Raw genomic sequence first — 20,809 nt, forward strand, 5'->3', positions numbered from 1 at the left:
TTTATTAACTTAGTTGACTGTAAATTATTCTACATCTGGCTCCTGATCACTTCTGGATAAGTGTTATTTCTGTCACTGAAATATAATTGAATTTTGGTACATGAATTTTGGATGTTAAATTGAAAGTATTTTACTTAGAAGATAACCTCTAACAGGCCTGTAGCATCAACGTTTGAAAAGACAAGATTCTGTAAGTTCTGTATTTATCAAAATATCTTGCACAGTGAATATAATAAAGGACAGTTAATTACAAATGGTTTTATTTAACTTTTTAAATTACTGATTTAATGATACAGTATTCTCTCGGGCTTTTTTGCTCAAACTTGAATTTATTTTAGAGAATCGGAGCCATGCATTCCAGTCTCAGAGAATTTAAGATTTTGTTGTGCGTGGAACTTGATAAGTGCCTGCAGGAAGGACTGTCCAAGCCCCTGTTCAAGTGACAGTCCTGTACAGAAATGGTCAGGAAGGGAAGGGGATCTGTCATGCAACTGTGTGGTGTCTGAATGGTAATCTCTGAGAAAGGGCTCAGAAATCCTGCAGGTACATGGGGACTGCAATTCAGATCCCAGGATAGAGACGAAATTATCTTCTTAAAAAGCTAAGCAGTGTTTTTTACTTAACTGAGGAGAGTGGTTGATAGGCTGGACAGGGCTGCTACTTGGCGGGATCTTGGCGGGATGGAGACAGGGACTGACAGGAACCTCATATATTCCAGCAAAGGCAAAAAGAAAGCCCTGCATCTAGGATGGAATAGCCTGATGACTAGAACAGGCTGTGGGAAGACTTGACGGGTGCAGAAAAGGACCTGTGTGTTGTGGCAGAGCACATGCTGAATAAGAGTCTGAAGGACAACTGCATCATGGGCTGAGCTAGTAAATGTGGCTGAAGGACAGTGGGTTGAGGGAGTGACTCTTCCCCTCTATTTGGCTCTTGCGAGACTAGCAAGGCGGTTAGGGAGCTGGAGCACATGATATTCGAGGAGAAACAGGTGGATTTGTTCAGCCTTAAAGTGAAGGAAGGGGAGATCTTACTGCTGTGGGTGGGAAGCTGTAGAGCCAGGCTCCTCTTGGAGGTGCATGGCAGCGGGACAAGAGGCAATGGACACAAGCTGATTTAGCTACAGTGAAGGTATTTTTGATTTTGGTTTGTTTGTTTGTTTTTAACCTGGAGAATGGTCAAACCCTGAAGGAGGAGTCTAGTGAGTGTGTGGAGTGTCCATCCGTGGAGGTGTTACAACTTGACTGGACAAGGGCCTGTGCAACCATATCTAATTCAGTTTGTACTGGATGGCGTATGAAAATCCCTCGCAATCTAAACCGTCCTGTTGTTCTGTGATTACTCAGAAAAACAGGCTTTACAGCTTTAGAAATTAATTGTTAAAGTTAAGCTTAGGAAAACACAAACCCAATAAAGTATGCAAGAAACCTTGTATTTCCTTGAAATTGCATCTGGAACGAACACAAGGTCATCACAAAAGCTTGTAATGTTAATTTTATTTACCATATTATATGAATTTTTAAAAAAGTAAGACCTTACATAGTTTTTTTGTTGTTGGTAATTTATGGGTTGGAATTTTTGTTACAAAAGCTACTATACTGTTTGAGAGAACATGTAGCAAGAGACCTGATGAGAATGTAAGGAGGTTTTGTATTTCTATCTTAGTTTCTCACACCTACTGTTCAGTGAATTTTAGGCAGTAGTGTCTTAAGGAGATTTGTAGACACTGTTGTGAGAGGTGGTTTACTGTCTGGGAATCCTTAAGGAGCAAAAAATGACTATCCAGAACCCTGCATGCAGCCAAATCTTTGAATTTAAAACTGTTGCTTATTCAGATAACCTACTCAAGACATATGGCCGCTGGTTACATTAACTCTACTTTCACAGTGGTCCAAGTTTATAAGTCATCTACGCTGTCAGTTTTGACTCTTATCAATTTCTTGTTGTTGTTAAAGGTTAAGGACAAAATTATGATGGATTTAGCTTAGTCCCTTCTGTATTTGTAGTAAGACAGAATGTGCTGTGGGTTTCTGTGAGTTCACGTTGTGTGATAGGTTTGAAGAATTTGTGTCATCGCTTCTTCAAGATTATTCGGTATTAAAAGCATAACATGGCTACTAAATATCTTTAAGGAACCAATTTTTAATTAATTCTAGCTCATAAACTCGTGGATTAGCATATAAGCCATCAGGAAATTAAATGTGTATTTGAAGAGGAGGCACTGCAGTTTAAAGTATGATGATTTTTATCTTTTGCTCACTGCAAAAAAAAAAATCTGTTCTAGGCTCAAAATGGAGTTCTGTTGTGAGATACAAGTAGCTCTTTCAAACGTATTGGGGACTGTAGTGACCAAGGTACAGTAGAAGAACCAACGTACTTGATATCATCTTGCATTTAAGCTACTGTTGTTAGAATGGTGGAAAAAGTAAATTGACACAAGAGGATTAAAGTTCTTTTCACATCCTGAAAAATGTGAGGCCACCCACTGCATGTTTATTTGAAGATTTAGACAAAGAACTATTAACATTAAATGCCTTGGGTTAGAAGGGGATTTGTAAGACTACTTGATAGTACGTCTCTATAATTTGAAGTGGGGATGATTTAGCAGTGACTGCAAAGTAGCAATGACTGCAAAGTTGGTTGGTGAAATAATTTCCTTCTGAGGTTTTGAAAAAGAAAAAGGTGTATCAGTGAAACTTTAAAGATTGACTTCCCTTAGCTTGGTCTATTCTCTGTAAATATTCAGTTTTCCACAGTTTTCAGTTTCTTTGTGGGGTGGGATGGATAAAGGAGGAGAGTCTTCTGTTAGCGTTCTGTTATTCAGAAAAACACAACGTTGTTTTCTTTGAAGCTGTGTTGGAAATAGTGAGTAATCTGGAACTATTTCCCTCTAGAAACTCAGCTTCTCTTTGCCAGAAGTGCTTTCAGCTTTCGCACTGGCCTGATGGAAGATGCTTACCACTTGGCTCTTTTGAAGGTGAGGGAGATCTGTACGTCTCCTCCCTGCAGCCTACAGGTAAGGGCTGCGACTGAGCTTTGAGCGGTTCAGTTGAAGACCTCATGCCATCAGCTGGCGTGTGTCTTCAGGTTCTCTCTGCCAGCAGGAATTGCAGGGCTCAGAAAAACCTCAACACTCTCCCTTTGCTCTTTCACACCATAGTTAGATGTGAGAAAATTAATGTCTAATTTCACTGTTAATAATATGTTTGGCTGTGTGAAAAATAGGAAGATTTTTTTAACTTGCTACATTCTGCTGTGCCTCATCTGTACCAGGAGGATTGTGCGACTTTAATTATTTTAAATTAGTTTGGTTACTGGAAGAGGAATATCAGGGAAAGCCTTCTTATGCAGTTGCTGTCATAGTATAGGTACTTTCATATAACCTCGTTGGCACATGTCTTTTTACTGACACTTGTGAGAAACCTTTCTCATATATGTCTGCAGTTCAACTTCTTGTTTTTGTTAGGAGTATACAGAAAGAAAATCTCATTTAAGTAACCTCTGTTTATACAGTATTAAAACTACAAAATTATCTCACAATAATTTTTTCTTTCCCCTTGTGTACATTCAGCATAATGGCATTCTTTTATATTACTCATATGCTCTGTAGATAAATGCTATTATATGCATGTCTACGTATCTTTCATTTAGGGAAGTGAAACTCCAAAGTTATGTTTTATGCATATGCAGGGAACAGAATTCAGGCTGCTTATATGCTTACCAGTCCTGCAGATATTTCAGCAACATGTTTAAACCCCTTGTTAGATGATGCCTTAGTCATTTTCAGTAGGGGACAACTGTGGTTTGGTGTGCGGATCTTCAGGATCCTTTTAATCTTTCTAGGAAATGGACTTCCAAAATTAATTTTATTTTGGTGTCTTTTCAGGGCATGTTTTATTATTTTTAAGATGATTCAGAATGTAAATTGGCAAAACTTGAACTGTGATCAAGCAAAGCATTTAATTGGAAGGTTTTTTTCAAAGGCTTCCATCTCTGTGCTGCAAAGCATGTTTGCATCTGCCTTGATTATTTAGCTATTTTTTTGTTAGTGTTAAGTTTTATTTATGAAAAATTAAGCACAAAGCCTGCAAATAAATGGAAATAATACATTTAAATACAAATACAGTATCCAGATTTTAGGTAATTGATACTGCTCAAATGTGGGTTTAGAATAGATGTGAGTATTGGAAAGACTGATTTACCTTATTTTGCTTTCTTTTAAAAAATGATTCTATATTTGTACATTTTGTAAGCCTGTAATTCTTTGATTTTTAGGGGTTTCCACACCTTGGTGAAGGTATACTGGACAAGTGTTGACTTGAAAGCTGCTTTTAGGATGTCTGAAGATGATGAAAAAGTTAAACTCCGTCGAATTGAACCTGCCATTCAGAAATTCATTAAAGTGGCCATTCCAACAGATTTGGAAAGGTTAAGAAAACACCAAATAAATATTGAGAAGGTTGGTGCTCACTTTTTACTAATGCAGTTCTTTTTACAGTAGAGAAGCAGTCACACTGGAAGATGATATAGAGATTTCGTTAAAAAGTTGATTATGAAATGCTTTAATTCAGATTTGGCTAAAAATGACACTTCTGTGTTGTCTGGCAATTCAGTGTATATAAAGGCCTTTACATTAGTAGTTACTAGTCAATCTACAGAGTGAGAAACATAACTGTTTTGTGTTAAAAAATTGTTGTAAGGAAAGCAACCTAATATTCTTACTCTATTTTTAAGTCACAGTGGTTTGCTGCCAACTATTCTGAGTTACAGTTTATACCTAGCTTTTTCTCACTATATTTTTTTAACCGAATTGAGAGAAATAGAGAGATTGAATTATTTAAGTAAACAGGAAAAGAATTGTATCAAAAATGTAGCATGTGTATATGCTTCTTGTTGACATTAGCTCGCACTTGACGGTGAAACTGAATTTGCTTCCAAGAAGTTAAATTCCTGCATAAACGGTGCCAATGCCGGTACTGGTAAAATAAAGATACCCAGGACAGTTGTCTTGCATGAGCTGGCCTATGTCCATATTATTAAATTGTCATATTCTGCAAAACAGGGTGCCAACATCCACTTTGCTGGTGGGGAGTAGCCTCTGTTCTGTGTTTGTAACTCCTTAGCCATTCTCAGGAACTCCTTACCTGAGAGAGCTGTTTGGCATGGCCAGGGACAGTTCTGACAGTTTAACAGCACAGATGACCAGATTTCAGACTTGAAACGTTCTCAGTCTCTGTTTGTTAGTACAGATATAGCCTGTGGAAGCAGATAAATTAGTTTGTTGAGGAAGGTGGTAAGAGATTTACTAAAACAGGTGACACCAATAAAAAGAGGAAGAGAGTGACTCAGAAACACACTTATAGTATCAGCATTGCAATGGAAGTTTTGAAACGACCATACAAGACATATTTGTTTAAACAAGATTGTATTTACCACCACAGAAGAATCAGTGACAGTGAGTGTCTAGTTCTGCACAGTTCTGCATGTTTCTGAAAAATCATACGTTGTATTAATTTGACTAGGCTTATTCACAAGCTATAAAATCAAGTGTATATATAAATTTGGTTGATACACCTTTTTCATTTTTTAATACCTTGGGAAGGAATGAAGACATTAGAAGAAAATAGGTGAATGTGACTTTGATTTCCTAAAAGGTATGGTCTGAAGGGTGCGTATAATGTATTGTTGAAACCGTTCTGTATTTTGCTGCTGTCATTTCTCCACCATTTTTTACCATAACTTTGCTGTAACTTTACCAAGTGGATAACCTTTTAGATGAAATTTTCCATGCCAGGTTTCTGTCTTGACTAGTTTGAGGATGGGGAATGAGGGAAAATAAAACCATGTATTTGTTTCTGAGAACATAGACAGGAAATAACATGTTGTTCGAGTGATAGTAATTTCATTTAATAAGAAATACTTAGTTTAAGTGGTAGTAAGTGATTGATGTCTTAGTGATAATTTCTTTTCAAAGCAGTGACACGTGTTGGACCACTTGAAATATTTTTGTGGAGTGGTTCTTGTCTGGACTATACATTTTGCTGTGCCTCTAAAAATCTGCCCTTTTTCATCCAAGAGGTACGATTCTGAAAAGTGGTTTGCAGGTACTCACTTGAGTATCAGCTACTGGTTGAACTTTACCAGCTGAAGATTGCTAAAGATTTACCCAATGTTAAGGCATGCTCCTTTGCTTAGAAATTAGCAGAACTAATTCCTGGAGTTGCTAATTTGATTGGTCCTGAATCTGAGAATGAAAACAGGGAGATGATTTTTCTGTGTTCCTACTGTCTCATCCTCTTACTTTCCCTGACTTGTGTGCTAGAGGAAACTCTTACTGGCTCATGTAAATAGAGGGTAACGATTTGGGTGGGGGGAGCTTATGAAGTACCACCTCAGGTGGGAGGTGAAAGTGCAGAAATGGTGGCTGATCATGGAATGAGAGAAAAACTGGGATAAAGGAAGACCTGGGGCTTGTGAGACTAATGATGGGAGAATCATTTGACTCTTTCCTGGTGAGGGTGTAATAAGGATATGATCTGCTGTATTCACAAACTGAAAAGTATATTAGTATAATATTTGCCTGAAGCAATAACTTCTGAATGAGGTGACTTATTTTTTCAGTTACAGCATGTTGTTTACTCTTTGTTTTTCAATGTTTGTATAATTCATTACATTACCTAGATGCCGGTTGATTCAGCACTTTTTTGTCTTGGAGTTGACCAGTTTGCAGCAGTCCTGTTCTGTAGTGGCCAGGAGCATCTTTCTGTTCAGCTTCTCCCACAAAGAACAGTTAATCGAGTTACTTTGCATAGTAACCAGAGTACAGAGGAGTCAGTATAGCTTGCTCTTGGGTGAGATGATGGGGGAGGAAGGAGACTTGACGGTAAAGTTGCCCTGGAGAAGTGTACAGCCTCCAGGGATCAGTGTGTATGTCTCAGTGTGCATGGCCCCTACCTAGCAGTGGCCATAGAGATAAAGGCAACTAGTGAAGAATAATGGAATAGGACAGGATTCAGAGGTGCCTAGAGGAGAGGTTGTATTGTATTAACATTTTCTTCATGCAAGCTATTTCATTCAAATAGAGACAGTCTTGGTAGCTAGGTTGTACTCTTCTTTCTCTAACCAGAAGTTGCACAACTGCTCATGGAAGCAACGTGCATTAGCTGTAATCCACCAAGAGGGATTTCTTGGTTGCAGAGAGGTCGTTTTTGTCCCTAGTTGGCTTATGTTAAAATTGTGTTAAAAATTGTATCCTCAGGGCAGCACTTCAATTAACACCAACAGCATCCATGAATGTGGAGCAGTGAGGTGCACCATTCTTCAGTCTTGAGGAAGGCATCCAGAAATGAAGGGATGCAGTTAATAAATACCCACAAAAGGGTGACATAAAAGCTACAGCCTTGCCTGAGAGGAACAAGCAGATGGTCACTGGAAAAACGTAGTCTGGGAGGGAGGAGCTGTCCCGCCAGTACAGAATGGGAAGTGATTAGCAGGGCACATTAGTGGTATACAAATGGTTTTGTTGCACTTTGAAGGTAAAGGTAAGCTTTTGATGTGTGTCAGGTAGTAATTAGAGAGGATGGAGGGGATGAGTGTAAGTATTACACTGTTTGATTTTTTTTTTTTTTTTTTGGAAGAGTATTACTTTGTACAGCTAAATAGATACTTTGCTAAGTATTGCCCATATATGTAAAATCTCCCTCATTTAGGATATATAAACACAGTACCAAGAAGCTTCAAAAGGCATTGGGTGCTGCAGTGGGAAACAGAGGCATGATCAGTTATTACCCTGTGTAGTACTTACCAGTGTGAGAGATGATCTTGGGAATTGCTGCGTTTTGCAGAACCTGTTCAGTGAGGAGGGGGAGCCAGTTACTGGTTGATCCTGCTGAAAATCTATTACGTATTTAGACAAAGAATAATTATGTTGTATCTGGCCAGGTAGTGTTACCATGGTGTCAGGGGAGGGGTGAAATACATTCCACTTAATTCAGCCATGTGTTGGTCAACTGGCCCAGCAAATCATTTGCGTCAAGCATTCCTGTTTTGCAAACAGGGGGGGAGATTGTTGCAAGTACAATTTGCTGTGTCTAGAGGAAAATGCAGAAAATATTAACACTTTGGATAAAATGAGTCTTTAGGTTAATTCTATTCTAGCACTTTGTTCAAAGTATTGTCAGAGAAACTCATGCTTAGCCAGAGTTTAATTATAGGTAATGCAGAGTGCAGTGTTTCTATAATGACATGCAGTGACTATGTTGAAACACCAAGATGTTTTTTTGAGCAGTTGAATTTTATATTTTGAATGTCAAAATCTAATGCAATTTAAAAGTACCTGTTTTGGAGATTTCTTGAGATTTTCAGGTTGTTGATGGTATCAGTGTGAATGATCCGTTCAGTCGACAGAATAAATTTTGCATATCAGAAAAATCCTTAAATAATTGTAAACATAGTTCTTAAAGTGTTAACTGCACTTCCTCTAAAACAATACTTTTATGAAAGCAAGAAGTTGTAACAACACTTAGTATAGATTTGTCTCTCTGATTTCAGAATACTGTTAAAAATTTCTGTACCCCTACACAGTAGAAATCCTAGCAAATTTGATAATTGAATTAGTAAGTAATAGAGTTATTAGAAACAAGTAACTATGGATAAAACCTTTAAATAAGCAATTGGTAACTATACCGGAAGGCATTCAGCAGTACTGAAGACTTCAGAACTTCTGTGTATTGACAAAAAATATAAGACACAAACATTTATGAGAAGTAGTACATCTGACTATAAAAATAGTTGTTAAATGCCAGATTCCTTAAAAAGTCCACACTCAGTGTAATGTTCCTAAAATTTGAAAGAGTTTTGTTTGTTGTTTTTTTTGTTTTTTTTTTTTTTTCCAAATACTATTCTGGCTGTAAGAACTACAAATATTCCAAAGTTTGCTCTATTGATAGATTTATGAGAAGGTGAGAATAAAAATATGACAAGTTGGAATTTGAAATCTGTCACTTGATTGTTTTAGATCATCAGAACACAAGCAGTAGTTTGGTTGAAATACTTCCCATGATAATTTGCATTTTACATCTTTTACATGCATTTTAGCCATAATGAATGTGTTACAGTACTTTTATGAGCTGTCAGCATCAGCAGCTTAAATGGTTTTCTCTGAAATACTTTTTGTAAAATTAACTTTCAGCCATGTAAACTAAACATCCCTAGAGGTGAAAGAATAATTTTGTAAAATCTGATCCTGTTTATTTTACAGGCTACTTTTAAGCAAAAATCACTAATTATGTCAAATTGCTTAGAGCAGCAACATTATTTACTTATGATGAAGCCAATATCTCTAACCTCATTTCATGAATATTGATTTAAACCTTAGGTTCCAGAGATAGTCCAAACAATTAATCTACTAAATCACTGTTTGAAGAAACTATAAAATCAATATATAATGAAATTTGACCTTGAGTACACCTTTTCAGAGGAAGTGGCTACCATAAATCCGTCATCATTGCTTCTCAACTATTTGAGTCCAACTTTCCATATGACAGTTTCAGAAGACTTAAAAATACACCCTTAAGAAATCAATTCTCTATACTTTTTTTTTTTCTTTCCATGTTTTCCCCAAAGAGTTCTTGTTTTCTAAAGCACATTTTGTGGATTGAATGGCCTTTTACTCCAAAAGAGGGAAAAAAATGCATGCTTATCCAAAAGAGTTACAACTTTCTGTTAGACGAAAGCAATGGTCATGGTACTGTAGGAAGGTGGAGATTTTGTCATGCTTCCCTAAACTTTGTTGGTGATATGCAACAATTTTAAAAAAAAAAAAGTGCTGTAAGACATGGCATCCTTTTTGCTGTTGCTTTCAGCTTTAATTTAGTTTCTGGTGACTGTGGCAAAATTAAAGGATGTTGTGCAAAACACTTTTTACCTTCGGCTGGGGACCATTGTTGTGGTGGGAAGATACATAAAGGCGATGTGAAATGAGAAACTAAGATATCCAAGTCTTACTGCAGACTTCGTCAGAGTGTATACATTTGTATAAAACGTTTATTGTAGAGCTTTTAGAAATGTTGGTGAGCACTACCTGCTACAAAAATTAATGGAAAATTATTGTGAAAAGCTTTGAGTTCTCTCCCTGTCCACTGGAGACCTTCAAGGAGAAATGGAAGGGATCCAAAGCATAAGCTTGAAGGATTCTTTCTGAAGAGAGCTCTCGAAAGAGAATAGGATAAAGACGAAAAGAAATTGAGTGTCTAAGAGTAACCTTATGCTTTGTCTTTCTGATGCGGAATACAAGCTATTTGGCGATCGCACAATTATGATTAAATGTCACGGATTCATGGAACTACAGAGCAGTTTGGGTTGGAAGGGACCTGTAAAGACCATCTAGTCCACTCCCCCTGCCCCGGGCAGGGCCCCCTTCCCCCAGCCCAGGGTGCTCCCAGATCCGTCCAACCTGGCCTTGAACCCTTCCAGGGAGGGGGCAGCCACAGCTGCTCTGGGCACCCTGGGCCAGGGCCTCACCCCCCGCACAGGAAAGAATTTTTTTCTTGTGTCCAATCTGAATTACTTTTGTTCCGTTTAAAAGCATTGCCCCTTGTCCTGTCACTGCAGGCCTTAGCAAAAACTCTATCTTTCTTCTAAGACCTCTGTATATAGTGAAAGGCTGCAGCTGGGTCTCCTTGGAGCCATTTCTTCTCCAGACTGAACAACCTCAACTGTCTCAGCCTGTCTTTGCAGGAGAGGTGTTCCAGCCCTCTGACTATTTTTGTGGCCCTCCTCTGGACCTGCTCTAATAGGTTAGGATTCCATAGGTGTTTTTACTTCATGGACCTCCCTTAGTTTTACATGTATTTGCTAATGATCAATAATGTCAATACCATCTGTTCTCAAGGTTTACTATCCTTGAGTCCCCAGGAGTGAACATTGCCCAGGGGTATGGCTTACTTTGTGTTGGATGACAAAGAGAAGTCAACAATGAGGAATCCTCTGAGCAGATGAACGTCATTGCTCTGGGTTTATTAAGTCACTGGATTCTTTGAGGTCATCAGTAGCATACTAAGAATTTTGAAGCAAAGTGTTGAAACTTGTAAATATATAAAGCAGATAAATGTACTTAGCATTTCTAGTAGAAATTACGAAGAGCAGTAAAGGTTTCCTGAGGAGTTCTTCTTGTTGTTAACTGAAAACCAGGATTTTTTATTATTTGGTATGGGGTTAATATATTACAGTCAGTTGAAACAGAAAAGGTAAGTTTTCCCCCAAACACCTTCTGTTCCACCCCAAGAAATTCCTGTTTCAGTACTCTTTCAGGGATGACTGAATTGGAAGATCTACTGTTGTTACAGACTTTTTTGTCCCATTTAATTTTAAAAAACAATAGCAGTAATTTTAATGGCATAATAATTTATGCAGAAGTTGCTAGTTTCCTAGAAAAATCACTTTAATCTGACTTAATTAAACACTAAACCTTTTCTCTTACATAACCCTACAAAATCCTAACATGAGAGAACGTTTTTCTGAAAATAAGAAGTGACTTCAGATTGCTCATTGTATTTTAGGAAGATGAGTAACTTGTGATCCTTATTGCTGTGGCCTCTGAAATGATTAAAAGAAATAAGGAAAGACATAGTCTGTAGATAGGTTTTTTTAATTGGTAACAAAGCTTATTAAGAAACTGAGGAATTAAACTTTACAAAAAAATACCTCACAAATCATGGTAAATATTTCATCTTAATTAATTAAAAAGAATGTTCTGATATTGTCTAGTATTGTAAATGCAGTTTTTGGTGTTTTCAGCACATATTTCAGGAATCGCAGCATCTACTTCTTTTGTTTTACTACTCTTTTTCATGATAACATCTCTGTATTTATGTCAAGTGCCAATAGCAGGGATTGATGTATTTTGATGATGACAAAGTACGTATGGGAAGATACGCAGTTCTTTTGCAACACTTGCTCTCTGCTAATGGCGTAATTACTCTGGTCTCTGTCCCTTGGGAAGTGCTGTGTGGATAGTTGCCCATCAAAGTTAGTGAAGCCTCATGCAGGTGCCAAATCTCCCCTGATGGTTCTCCTAACAGTGTTTGTAACTATGTGGAAATGGTAAGCGTAAATGTAGACATCAGTGTTGTGTAATGATTGCATTTTCTTTGTAAATAATATCAGATACCTTGTTGTCCTATATGACCAGTACTGCTTATCCCCTATTCCATTCCTTTTTCCTCCTGCCCTTCATTTTACTGACCACTGAGTGATTTATGCCACAGCAGTATGACAATGCTGCCATATCTCTTTGTTGTTAAAAACTGATGCTGAATCTGTGGTTAGGTGCAATTCAGTAAAACATGTTGTACAGAATTATTCACAAAATACATTGCCGTTTACCTCTAATTTTGCTGTGGAAATGCCTATGACTCATCTGCTTTACTGTCAATTTTGGAAAATTAAAGTGATTATTTACTAAAGGTTCTTTTTTTCTGCATAGCCAGTTGGTAAAAATAGCAATTATATGGAGTATTTTTCCTTTATTGTAGTATCAGAGATGCAGGCTCTGGGACAGATTGCACGAAGAGCACATTAACGCAGGACGAACAGTTCAGGTAAGGATATTAAAATGAATGTGATATTAATGGAATTAAATTACATACATAGGACTGGTTACCTCAGGGATGGATCTTTACAGAGATGTATATTTGTACATGGTATTGCTTTATTTCATTTAAGGTATGGATTTCCTAATCGTGTCCTTTGAGGCAAATAGTCAAAAGTGTTTCAGGATTCTTGAACCAACAAAAGTTTGGAGACTCTGGTCTCTTACAAACTGTCCTCTTACATTACTAAATTAGAAGACAGGGATTGCAATAAAGGGTACTGTTAATTTTAAAACATGGTTTCAGACCAAACACAGAACATCTGGACTACTAGTTTGGTGCGCAGGTCTCTTGTTAGATGCATAATATCATCAAAGGAGGAAATACCAGACTCATTTGTGAGCTTGGCATCATCTCAGTGACTTTGTGCATAGTCACCCATAAATTAGTACACAGGGAATCTCATGTTGGTTTCAAAATCAATGCGTGTCTTGATGAAAATGATGCAAAAGCTAATGCCAAACATCAGCCTTCACACTGCTGCATAGTACGCAGCCAAGGAAGGTTATCAGTACAGAAAAACACAGCGACCAGATCTGCACTGCAAAGTTTGCTGATGAAGATACAGCAGCTAGTGGTTATAACATGCTGTTCTGGCAAAATTCTGGGCTCAGATGTGTCTTTGCCATCAGGAGGGGCATCTTGTGTTGGTTTCATAGATGTTGTTCAGAGGAGGGACATGACAGTTGCTAGAACAACGCTTTTTTGACCTACGCTGCATCTAGATGAGCAGTCTTTGCCAGCAGGGGTAGCAGACTCCTAAACCACTGTGTTTCATAATGCTAATACTGTAAATTCCTGTGCTTGTTGCAATGCCTTACTGACTCCTGTGGGAAATGAGACCAGACTCAAAATGCAAAAAAAACTCAGAAGGAGGAACTTAATCTCGATTGAACAACAGTATTAGGCATTAGGCGGAGCTGGAGTTACGTATCTTTTTTGGGGAATGGAAGGTGCTAATGAGCTTTTTTAGTACAGATGATAAGAAGTTATACATGAAATCCACTTGATTTTCTGTTATTTGAAGGTTTGAGTGTTTATCTTGATTTTTCACCCAAGTATTTTTGAGATTTGAATATAAGTTTATTCTTAATATCTAAAGAGCCTTACAAAGGTAAAAGTCCTGTTAAAACAATGGCATTCTAACAGCTGTGGTGTAGTAAGCATGTGTTTGCTTATGTCTGTACTCTATTTTCACATCTAAGGGGTAGGAAAGACTTTTCTTGGAACTCTTTATTATCAGTATAATTTGTTTAGCAAGACAAAATTATCAATAATTAGTGAAAAAGTAATCATGTTGAAGATTATGTTTTTAAATACATTCAGTGCTTTAGTAATAAAACCTCATATTTGTCTCTAGAAACATTTATATTTGTCTTGAACCTAAAGCCTGCCATTTTCACTTTCAGCCAAAATAAATTTTCTTATATTTTATTTACTGCTTATTGCTTTTAGATCTGGATAGAAATTATGCATTATAGTAGTTCACATTCTGATATCTAGAGAGCAGAATAACTATCTGGGTCCATGCAAGAAGAATAGGCTAGCTCTTTGCTTTAATTAAATAGTTAGGAGTCTGGAGTACTTGATAATAAATTATATGACATGTAGAATGTGTTTGTTGTAAGCTGTTTAAATGTTTACCAATGGACTTGTGATCTGTTTGTTTGCGAAGAAATCAGATTCATTATTGTGATACCAAATGTTCTCTGCAGCGCACACTTCGCTCTCAAAATTAGATGTTGTAAAAATACATTAGGAATCCCTAAGTCAATATTGACCCAAGGCATCTGCCACAGGTTTTAGACAAATATATGCACAGCCACTCTACATTTAATCCATGTGCACATAATTAGCCATTTTTCTGAATTTTCAGTTTACCCAGAATAATTACTTCTGTTGTACTTTTGATGATGGTTAAAATTATAATGGAAGTATAGATGAGCGTAAATGTATACCTCTTCTTTCTGGTGATTGGATGCCACATTAAAAATTTCTAAAAAGGAAAGAGGAAAACGTGGATATCTTTGTGTAGGGCATGATGGCACCCTTTCAAAAATACTGAGAAAATAGCTCTTGTGTACCATGTGTTAGTTTTCACAAATGTGTTCTTGTAGATTTTCATTTTTAGGGCCAGTCTTTGGACTTCTTAAAATGTTAGGGCCTGAATAAATACGCAGCTTTGCAAGGCCTTGCCCACATATATACTGACTGTACCATACAATTAGTTAATTATTGCAAGATTTAAGCTAATTTAAATGAAATGACTATATTTTATTGTAACACCTAAGGACTGCCTTGATCATATTCATAGGGAGAGGAAGAAAAACGCTGCCATTACTAGAGAGGGTATAAGGCATTGAACAAAAAAAGGAAAAATACCGTGGCTGAATGATCTGGCTTTAGTACATATTCAGCCCACTAAAGAAGACTTTGTTCTGTGAAACGTACCTACGCAGATGTAGTATCTCCACTGTGTTGCTCTGATGTGGAAAGCTACTTGAAAAATGTTAATCTGTTTTTCTCTTTTTCACTTTTATGATTTCCATTTCAACTGAAAATGGTTTACAAGTAAAAGACGGGTTTTTAGATAGCTCTCTCTTTGCATAAACCTTCAAAGCTTAGTTGCATGGTTCATGTCTTCTGTACCATCTTTAAAATGATGCGGTCTTCAAATTAAGTATCTTTATGGAATACTACACAAAGGTACTGAGAAAGCATGAGAAGCAGGGTAGATGAGTTTATCGTGGCAGGAGATTGTTTATGGTATCAGTGGAGGGTCATGTAAAGTCAGTTCACTATTGCAGCCTGTGACCATCTGGAGGGTACATATATTCTTAAACTCCCAGTTTCTTTGACCTGTGCCAAGAAATTTGTAACATATATCCTTTATCACATTACTTTGGACAAAGTCCAGAGAAGGTAAGTGAAGGCAACATTACATTTGCACAGTTAAACTACTGCAATACATTCTTAAAAATCATATTTATGTTTGAGAGGGTTTAAAGTAGTGGGTTTGTTTGGAGGTGCTATTTACTTCTTAATTTAAAACAACCCGATGCAGAATGGAGGGAGAGTTGACAGTGATTAACGTGCAGAAGACAGGAGATGTCTGGGACTGATTTGCTGCACGCGACAGATCTCGTGCCATCCATGTACTATTTCAGCATAAGGAGTTTAAAGTGTAAACTATTGGCAAATGTATATGAAATTACATTTAGTGATAATAGAATCAAGAGGAAGCAAAAGAGGATGGTGGCAGAGATTGAGTGTGGTAATGGCATGACCACCATGATGCAGTTAGCTGGTGGCGTTAGGAGCAGTATAGGCTGATGGGGAGAGAGTAAGCAAAGTGCTGGAGTTTGAGCACTCTGGGAACATCAGTTTTGCCAGGGACGCGTGGCTGAAGCAGATATTTGCAGTGTGATTTTCAGGTAGCTGTTGCTGCGGGCCTAGATAGAACTTCAGATACTTCCATAACTGGTAGAGATATCAGATGTTCCATGGAAATAATGGTACGGCTCAAGTCCCTGCTGCCTTTTCAAGGGTTTTGGTCTTGTCTCAGCCAACTGACATTTGTACGAGGTGGAGCCATGCAGACCTGGTGTTTATCCTGGTGCCCAGGGGACTCACACTGGGTCGGTACTGAAGCACTGAGGTGCCCTTATGTTCTTTGTTACTACCACTTTCCTTGTGGTGTTATGTGTCCTTAACAGCATGCAGTGGCAGCGCAGCCAAGGCTCCCTGCCATGGCACGGTACTGCAGGTTGCTGCATGCATTTGCCTGCAGTTGAGTACAAATCCCATTATTTCTTTCGTTGTTGTCATCGGTTACTTTTTCTCAATTGTAATGAAATTGGTTGCACCCATGAGACAGGTGTTGCTGGTGTAACGCTGGTGGCAGTGTTCATGAGTGTTACGTATTGGCGTGTGAAGTGATGATGGGATTTTAAGGTGGCCTACAGTAACCCTGTGGAAACATGGCATCTGTTTTTCATCAAGTCGCATTACTTTGAAAATTCACCTGTCGCTATTAGTAAAGAAAAATGACTGCTCTGAAAAACAACTACTGAAGAAAATGAAGGATTTTTACTCTTTTGTATGAATAAGGCTTACTGGTTTGCTGAAAATTGCTGATAAGATTTCTGAATTCCTTAGGGAGTCTATAATTTTTCTCATATTTCTGAGGCATCTGTAAAAGAAGTCCCATTCATAAACCACTTAGGAGGGGCAGGATATGGAAAGATACTTTGTGATTTTAAAGATAATTCAAAACACTGAATACTTATAATAATTCCTGCTCTTACATACTTAAAATTGTGTGCTGAGTAATAAGGTAAGCTTAATGTACAGGTGGGTACAGTCATTTTCAGCAACAGTGATTTAAAACAACAACAAAAAATTAAATTAAGCCCTCCTTTGGCTCATTTGCCTCTCTTTGCGTTTTACTTTTGGAGATAAGATTTTGAAAAGAATGGAAAAATAGTGCAACTTCTCTTTTTCTTTCCATTTCGGAAGTGTTGATAGAGTCAATAGATTTTTCACAGTACTTGTGAAAACCATGCCACTTCTCATTTACTTTTCTGAAAAAAAATCTATTACATTTATTCACCTCATATAGTGAATCCACCATCCTGGTGGATCTCCCGGATGTACCTCCAAATATATGGACACTTTAGAAAAAACGGGCTCAGAATTCTGTGTCCCTACCTCAGTTCTGCGTCTATTCAAGAAGAAGAGTGAACCTTACTCCAATACAGTCATTTGAGACCTAGGGGTGAAAGCACTATATAATAGCTGTGTAACATTAGTTTCATTATATAGCAAAAATATGAAACAGCATAAAGCTGGGAGAGACTAAGGGATTCTGGTAGAGAGAACAGAATTGGAATTAATGATGTTGAGAAAAAACCTGAAAAATCAGTATGTTTTTGGATGAGGACAAGGGCAATCTGCTGTATAGATCCAGGATGGGAAGCTGTTGGGGCAGCACTTCTGCAGAACAGGGTTTGAGGGACACACAGTAAAAGTGAACCAGTTGTGTGGTAGTGATACAAAAAAGCCAAATAATGTAGTGGGATGTATAAACGGGAGATAGTGCAGTCTTTCATACAGTCTCTTTGGTCAGCAGTAGCAGGATCCCAGGTAGAATAGTTAGTACAGCCTGGGCACCACACTTTAAAGCAAGCTGTGGACTGATTAGGAAGTGTTCAGGGAGAGCAATGAAAATGGTCAGAAGTTGAGAAAATGAGACTTATTTGGAAAGACTGACAAAGTAGTTATTTTGCCCAAAGAACGCCTAACAATGGCGTGTTGTCTGTTTGCAAATGTGGAAAAGATGGTTGCAAAGAGGACAGGGCTTGTCTTTCTCTGTTTTGCACAGAGAGGATTAGAAATACCTGGTTTAAGCTGAAGAAAGAGACATTTCTGCTGACATAAGGAAAATGCTATAGCAATTAGGATAATGAATTATTGCAGTACAATATCAAGGAGGTTGTAGCTCTTGGTAAAGAAGTCCTTTTAAGACCAGATTAGACAAACTGTCAGAAATAAAATAGGGACAGCAGATCATGCTTTGAAAGGATGACTTCCCAAGGTTTTCACCAGCTTTATTTTCCTACAGTTTTTGTGAGAAGGCCATTTGAAACAAAGACTGTTATTTGATTTTAGAAGTTAACAGACAAAAATTGCAAGTATTATAAGGAAATTTTCTGTGTCTTTTGGACTGAATTTGGGGAGTTCAAAACTTAGGAGTTCCCATAAATGAAAACAGAATTTTGTATTACCTTCCGTGCTAAATAAGCTTGGTTTTAAAATTGGAAATAGTTGTGAAGAGGGTGACATACTTCCATGCTCTACCCAGAAATTAGACTCTATTCCATTAAAATGATTGTGAAAACAAGTCGCAGTCATTTTCATATCTATAACATTTATCATGTTATACCCTGGTGGGCTCTTAAGACGTGTCTCCTAGCAGTGGGGCTCAGATTTCTTGCTATCCTGAATCTGTTTAGCTTCTGTTTAATTGACAGTAAATGGAACAAGAGTCCTCACTCCAAAACCACAAAGAAAGAGATACTAAAATGAAATTTCCCCAAATAGGCAAATACCGTAATCTGATTCTTTCATCTTTCTCACAAATATTTCTCTTCGATCAGCAAGGTAATAATGAACAGTGAAAGTGAGCATCTGATTTAGCCATTCCTTAGGGTGAGTAGTTTGCATCTCTTGGAGCTTCTGTTCAGCATTTTTGAAAACTCCGGTAGCAAGTTGGTGGTTTTGTTGGTCACTGTGCAGTAACTGTCTTCATTACACTCATGCATTGGCTGTACTGGTAATTCGCCCCAGCTGCAGTGGTACAAATCCCGAGCAGAGCTGTGTTTTAACTCAGTTTCAGCTGGGAAATTTTCCTTTTTTAAAAGAAACTGCCTTGGAAGAGTTATCAGCTCATTCCAAACTCACTATTATCGCTGTTTCACAACTTTTTTTTTCACATGTTGTTTTTTTTGTCTCCATTATGGCCAAAACCAGGATAATAATAAATTTGCTTCATGTATCAAAACAGCGGGATCAGCTTCACTCGGTCCCCTGCATATATTTCTCACAAAGTAGATAATTAAATGTTGTGTCTAGATAGTCCCGTTTTGTCCTTTAAATGAAATTCCAAGATTTTATAAACCGAAAATTTTGGCACATGGTGGACTATGACAGTGATGACATTCTCCCTTTTTCAGTACTGACGGGCAGACCATGGGAGGAAGAAAACAGGAAGAGCAAGGTAGATTAAGATGAGAAATGTATGAGAAAAATTATTGGGTACCATGTTTCTAATTCAACTCAATATCTTACAGAGTTATTTTTTGCATCTCCCTTTTTTTTATTGTTAATCAGTGGTTTTGCCTGGGGTTAGCCTCAAATAATGCAGCCTAAATTGGCTAGTAGTACTTCTAATTTAACCATACAATAGAATATACTCTGAGTAATTTGAGAAATTATTTTTACAAATCAATAGTTCTTTCTTTGGCTGCCTGATATGACTCGTGTAGTGTTACTTCAGTTTGTTATTAAATTAATTTCATTCTTTTCTAATTATATTTCTACTGTTTTTTTCATACATGTTAAAAAAATTAATTCTACTATCTTATATAAATAGAATAAGTTCCATCTAGTTCCTGCTTTTCCAGGTAAGCAATATTGCCTTTCTAAGGGATTACCTGTACTTGGCTTGCTTTATTGAAGAAAATGTTTCTTTTTCTAACCACTCACTGGTGTTAATCCATTCTCTTACTCTGTTGTGAGAAGAATATTCAAAACAATTGGTAAATAGTGCAATAAATAATACAATTTATTATATCAACTTACAATGTAATGCAGTGAATATTGTTTTTATTGCAGTCTTATTTTTTCATAATTAGATAAAAACTCTATCCTAAAACAATAAGTGGTATAATTTAAACTATAAATTTCTTCTTTTTCATTTGTAGAAAAAGACAAGTTTTGTGCATTTTTAGATTTTAAAAGCCTGGGCAATAAAAACTCCCTCTATTTTTGCTATAGACAGAAACTTACCTCACAGGAGTTGCCTCCACACAGACTCTTCTTGCTAACTGTGAATAACTTATATCTTTTCAAAACTCTTGTAACTGAAGAAATATTTGTGTTTAATTATATTTGATATTCCAATGAAACAAATATACTCATCCTTCTTCTGAAAAAAAGAATACATATGCTGAAACAAAAAAGTAATCCTTCTCCTTTGTCCCCGAAGTTGTCTTTACAAAACGAAAATGATAGTTTTGGGGTAGTTGGGGGTTGCGAATGATTGTATCTTGCAGTGCTATAATCACCACAATCACTTACTATGAAAAAAAACAAACCAAACCAAACCAAAACAAATTTTGAGAAGCAATCACTTGCTTTATTTGGATTTTATTTTTGTTGCAACTTGTGTAAATATTTTGGCAAAGACCTAAATTGATCACAGACACTGAAATAACTTCAGTAATTACATAGTGAATTAATTAGTTAAATACTTTAATTGAAACCCCAAATAAAACAAACTGAGTTCTTTACTTGGAGAAGTGGATAAAGTATAAAATTGACAGCAAGAAAACCAAAATACTGATGGGGATGGCTTCAGAAATATTTCTCCCTTGTTT

At 37.1% G+C, this 20,809-nt stretch overlaps 1 protein-coding gene across 3 annotated transcripts in view; it reads left to right on the top strand.

Annotated features, from left to right (window-relative positions):
• STX17 (syntaxin 17) overlaps nucleotides 1-20,809 on the top strand; it is a 35,951-nt gene that overhangs the window by 2,754 nt on the left and 12,388 nt on the right. The window contains exons 2-4 of one of the 3 annotated variants that reach the window (XM_042797933.1): nucleotides 2,895-3,016; nucleotides 4,276-4,459; nucleotides 12,534-12,599. In XM_042797933.1, coding sequence (XP_042653867.1) covers nucleotides 4,337-4,459; nucleotides 12,534-12,599 — 189 coding nt within the window. In that variant the 5' untranslated portion in view covers nucleotides 2,895-3,016; nucleotides 4,276-4,336. The remainder of the gene's footprint in view (nucleotides 1-2,894; nucleotides 3,017-4,275; nucleotides 4,460-12,533; nucleotides 12,600-20,809) is intronic. The other 2 variants (XM_042797934.1, XM_033004341.2) reach the window with 2 other exon arrangements.

Source organism: Tyto alba, unplaced genomic scaffold (assembly GCF_018691265.1).
Source record: "Tyto alba isolate M040663 unplaced genomic scaffold, T.alba_DEE_v4.0 Super-Scaffold_27, whole genome shotgun sequence".
Lineage (NCBI taxonomy): Eukaryota > Metazoa > Chordata > Aves > Strigiformes > Tytonidae > Tyto > Tyto alba.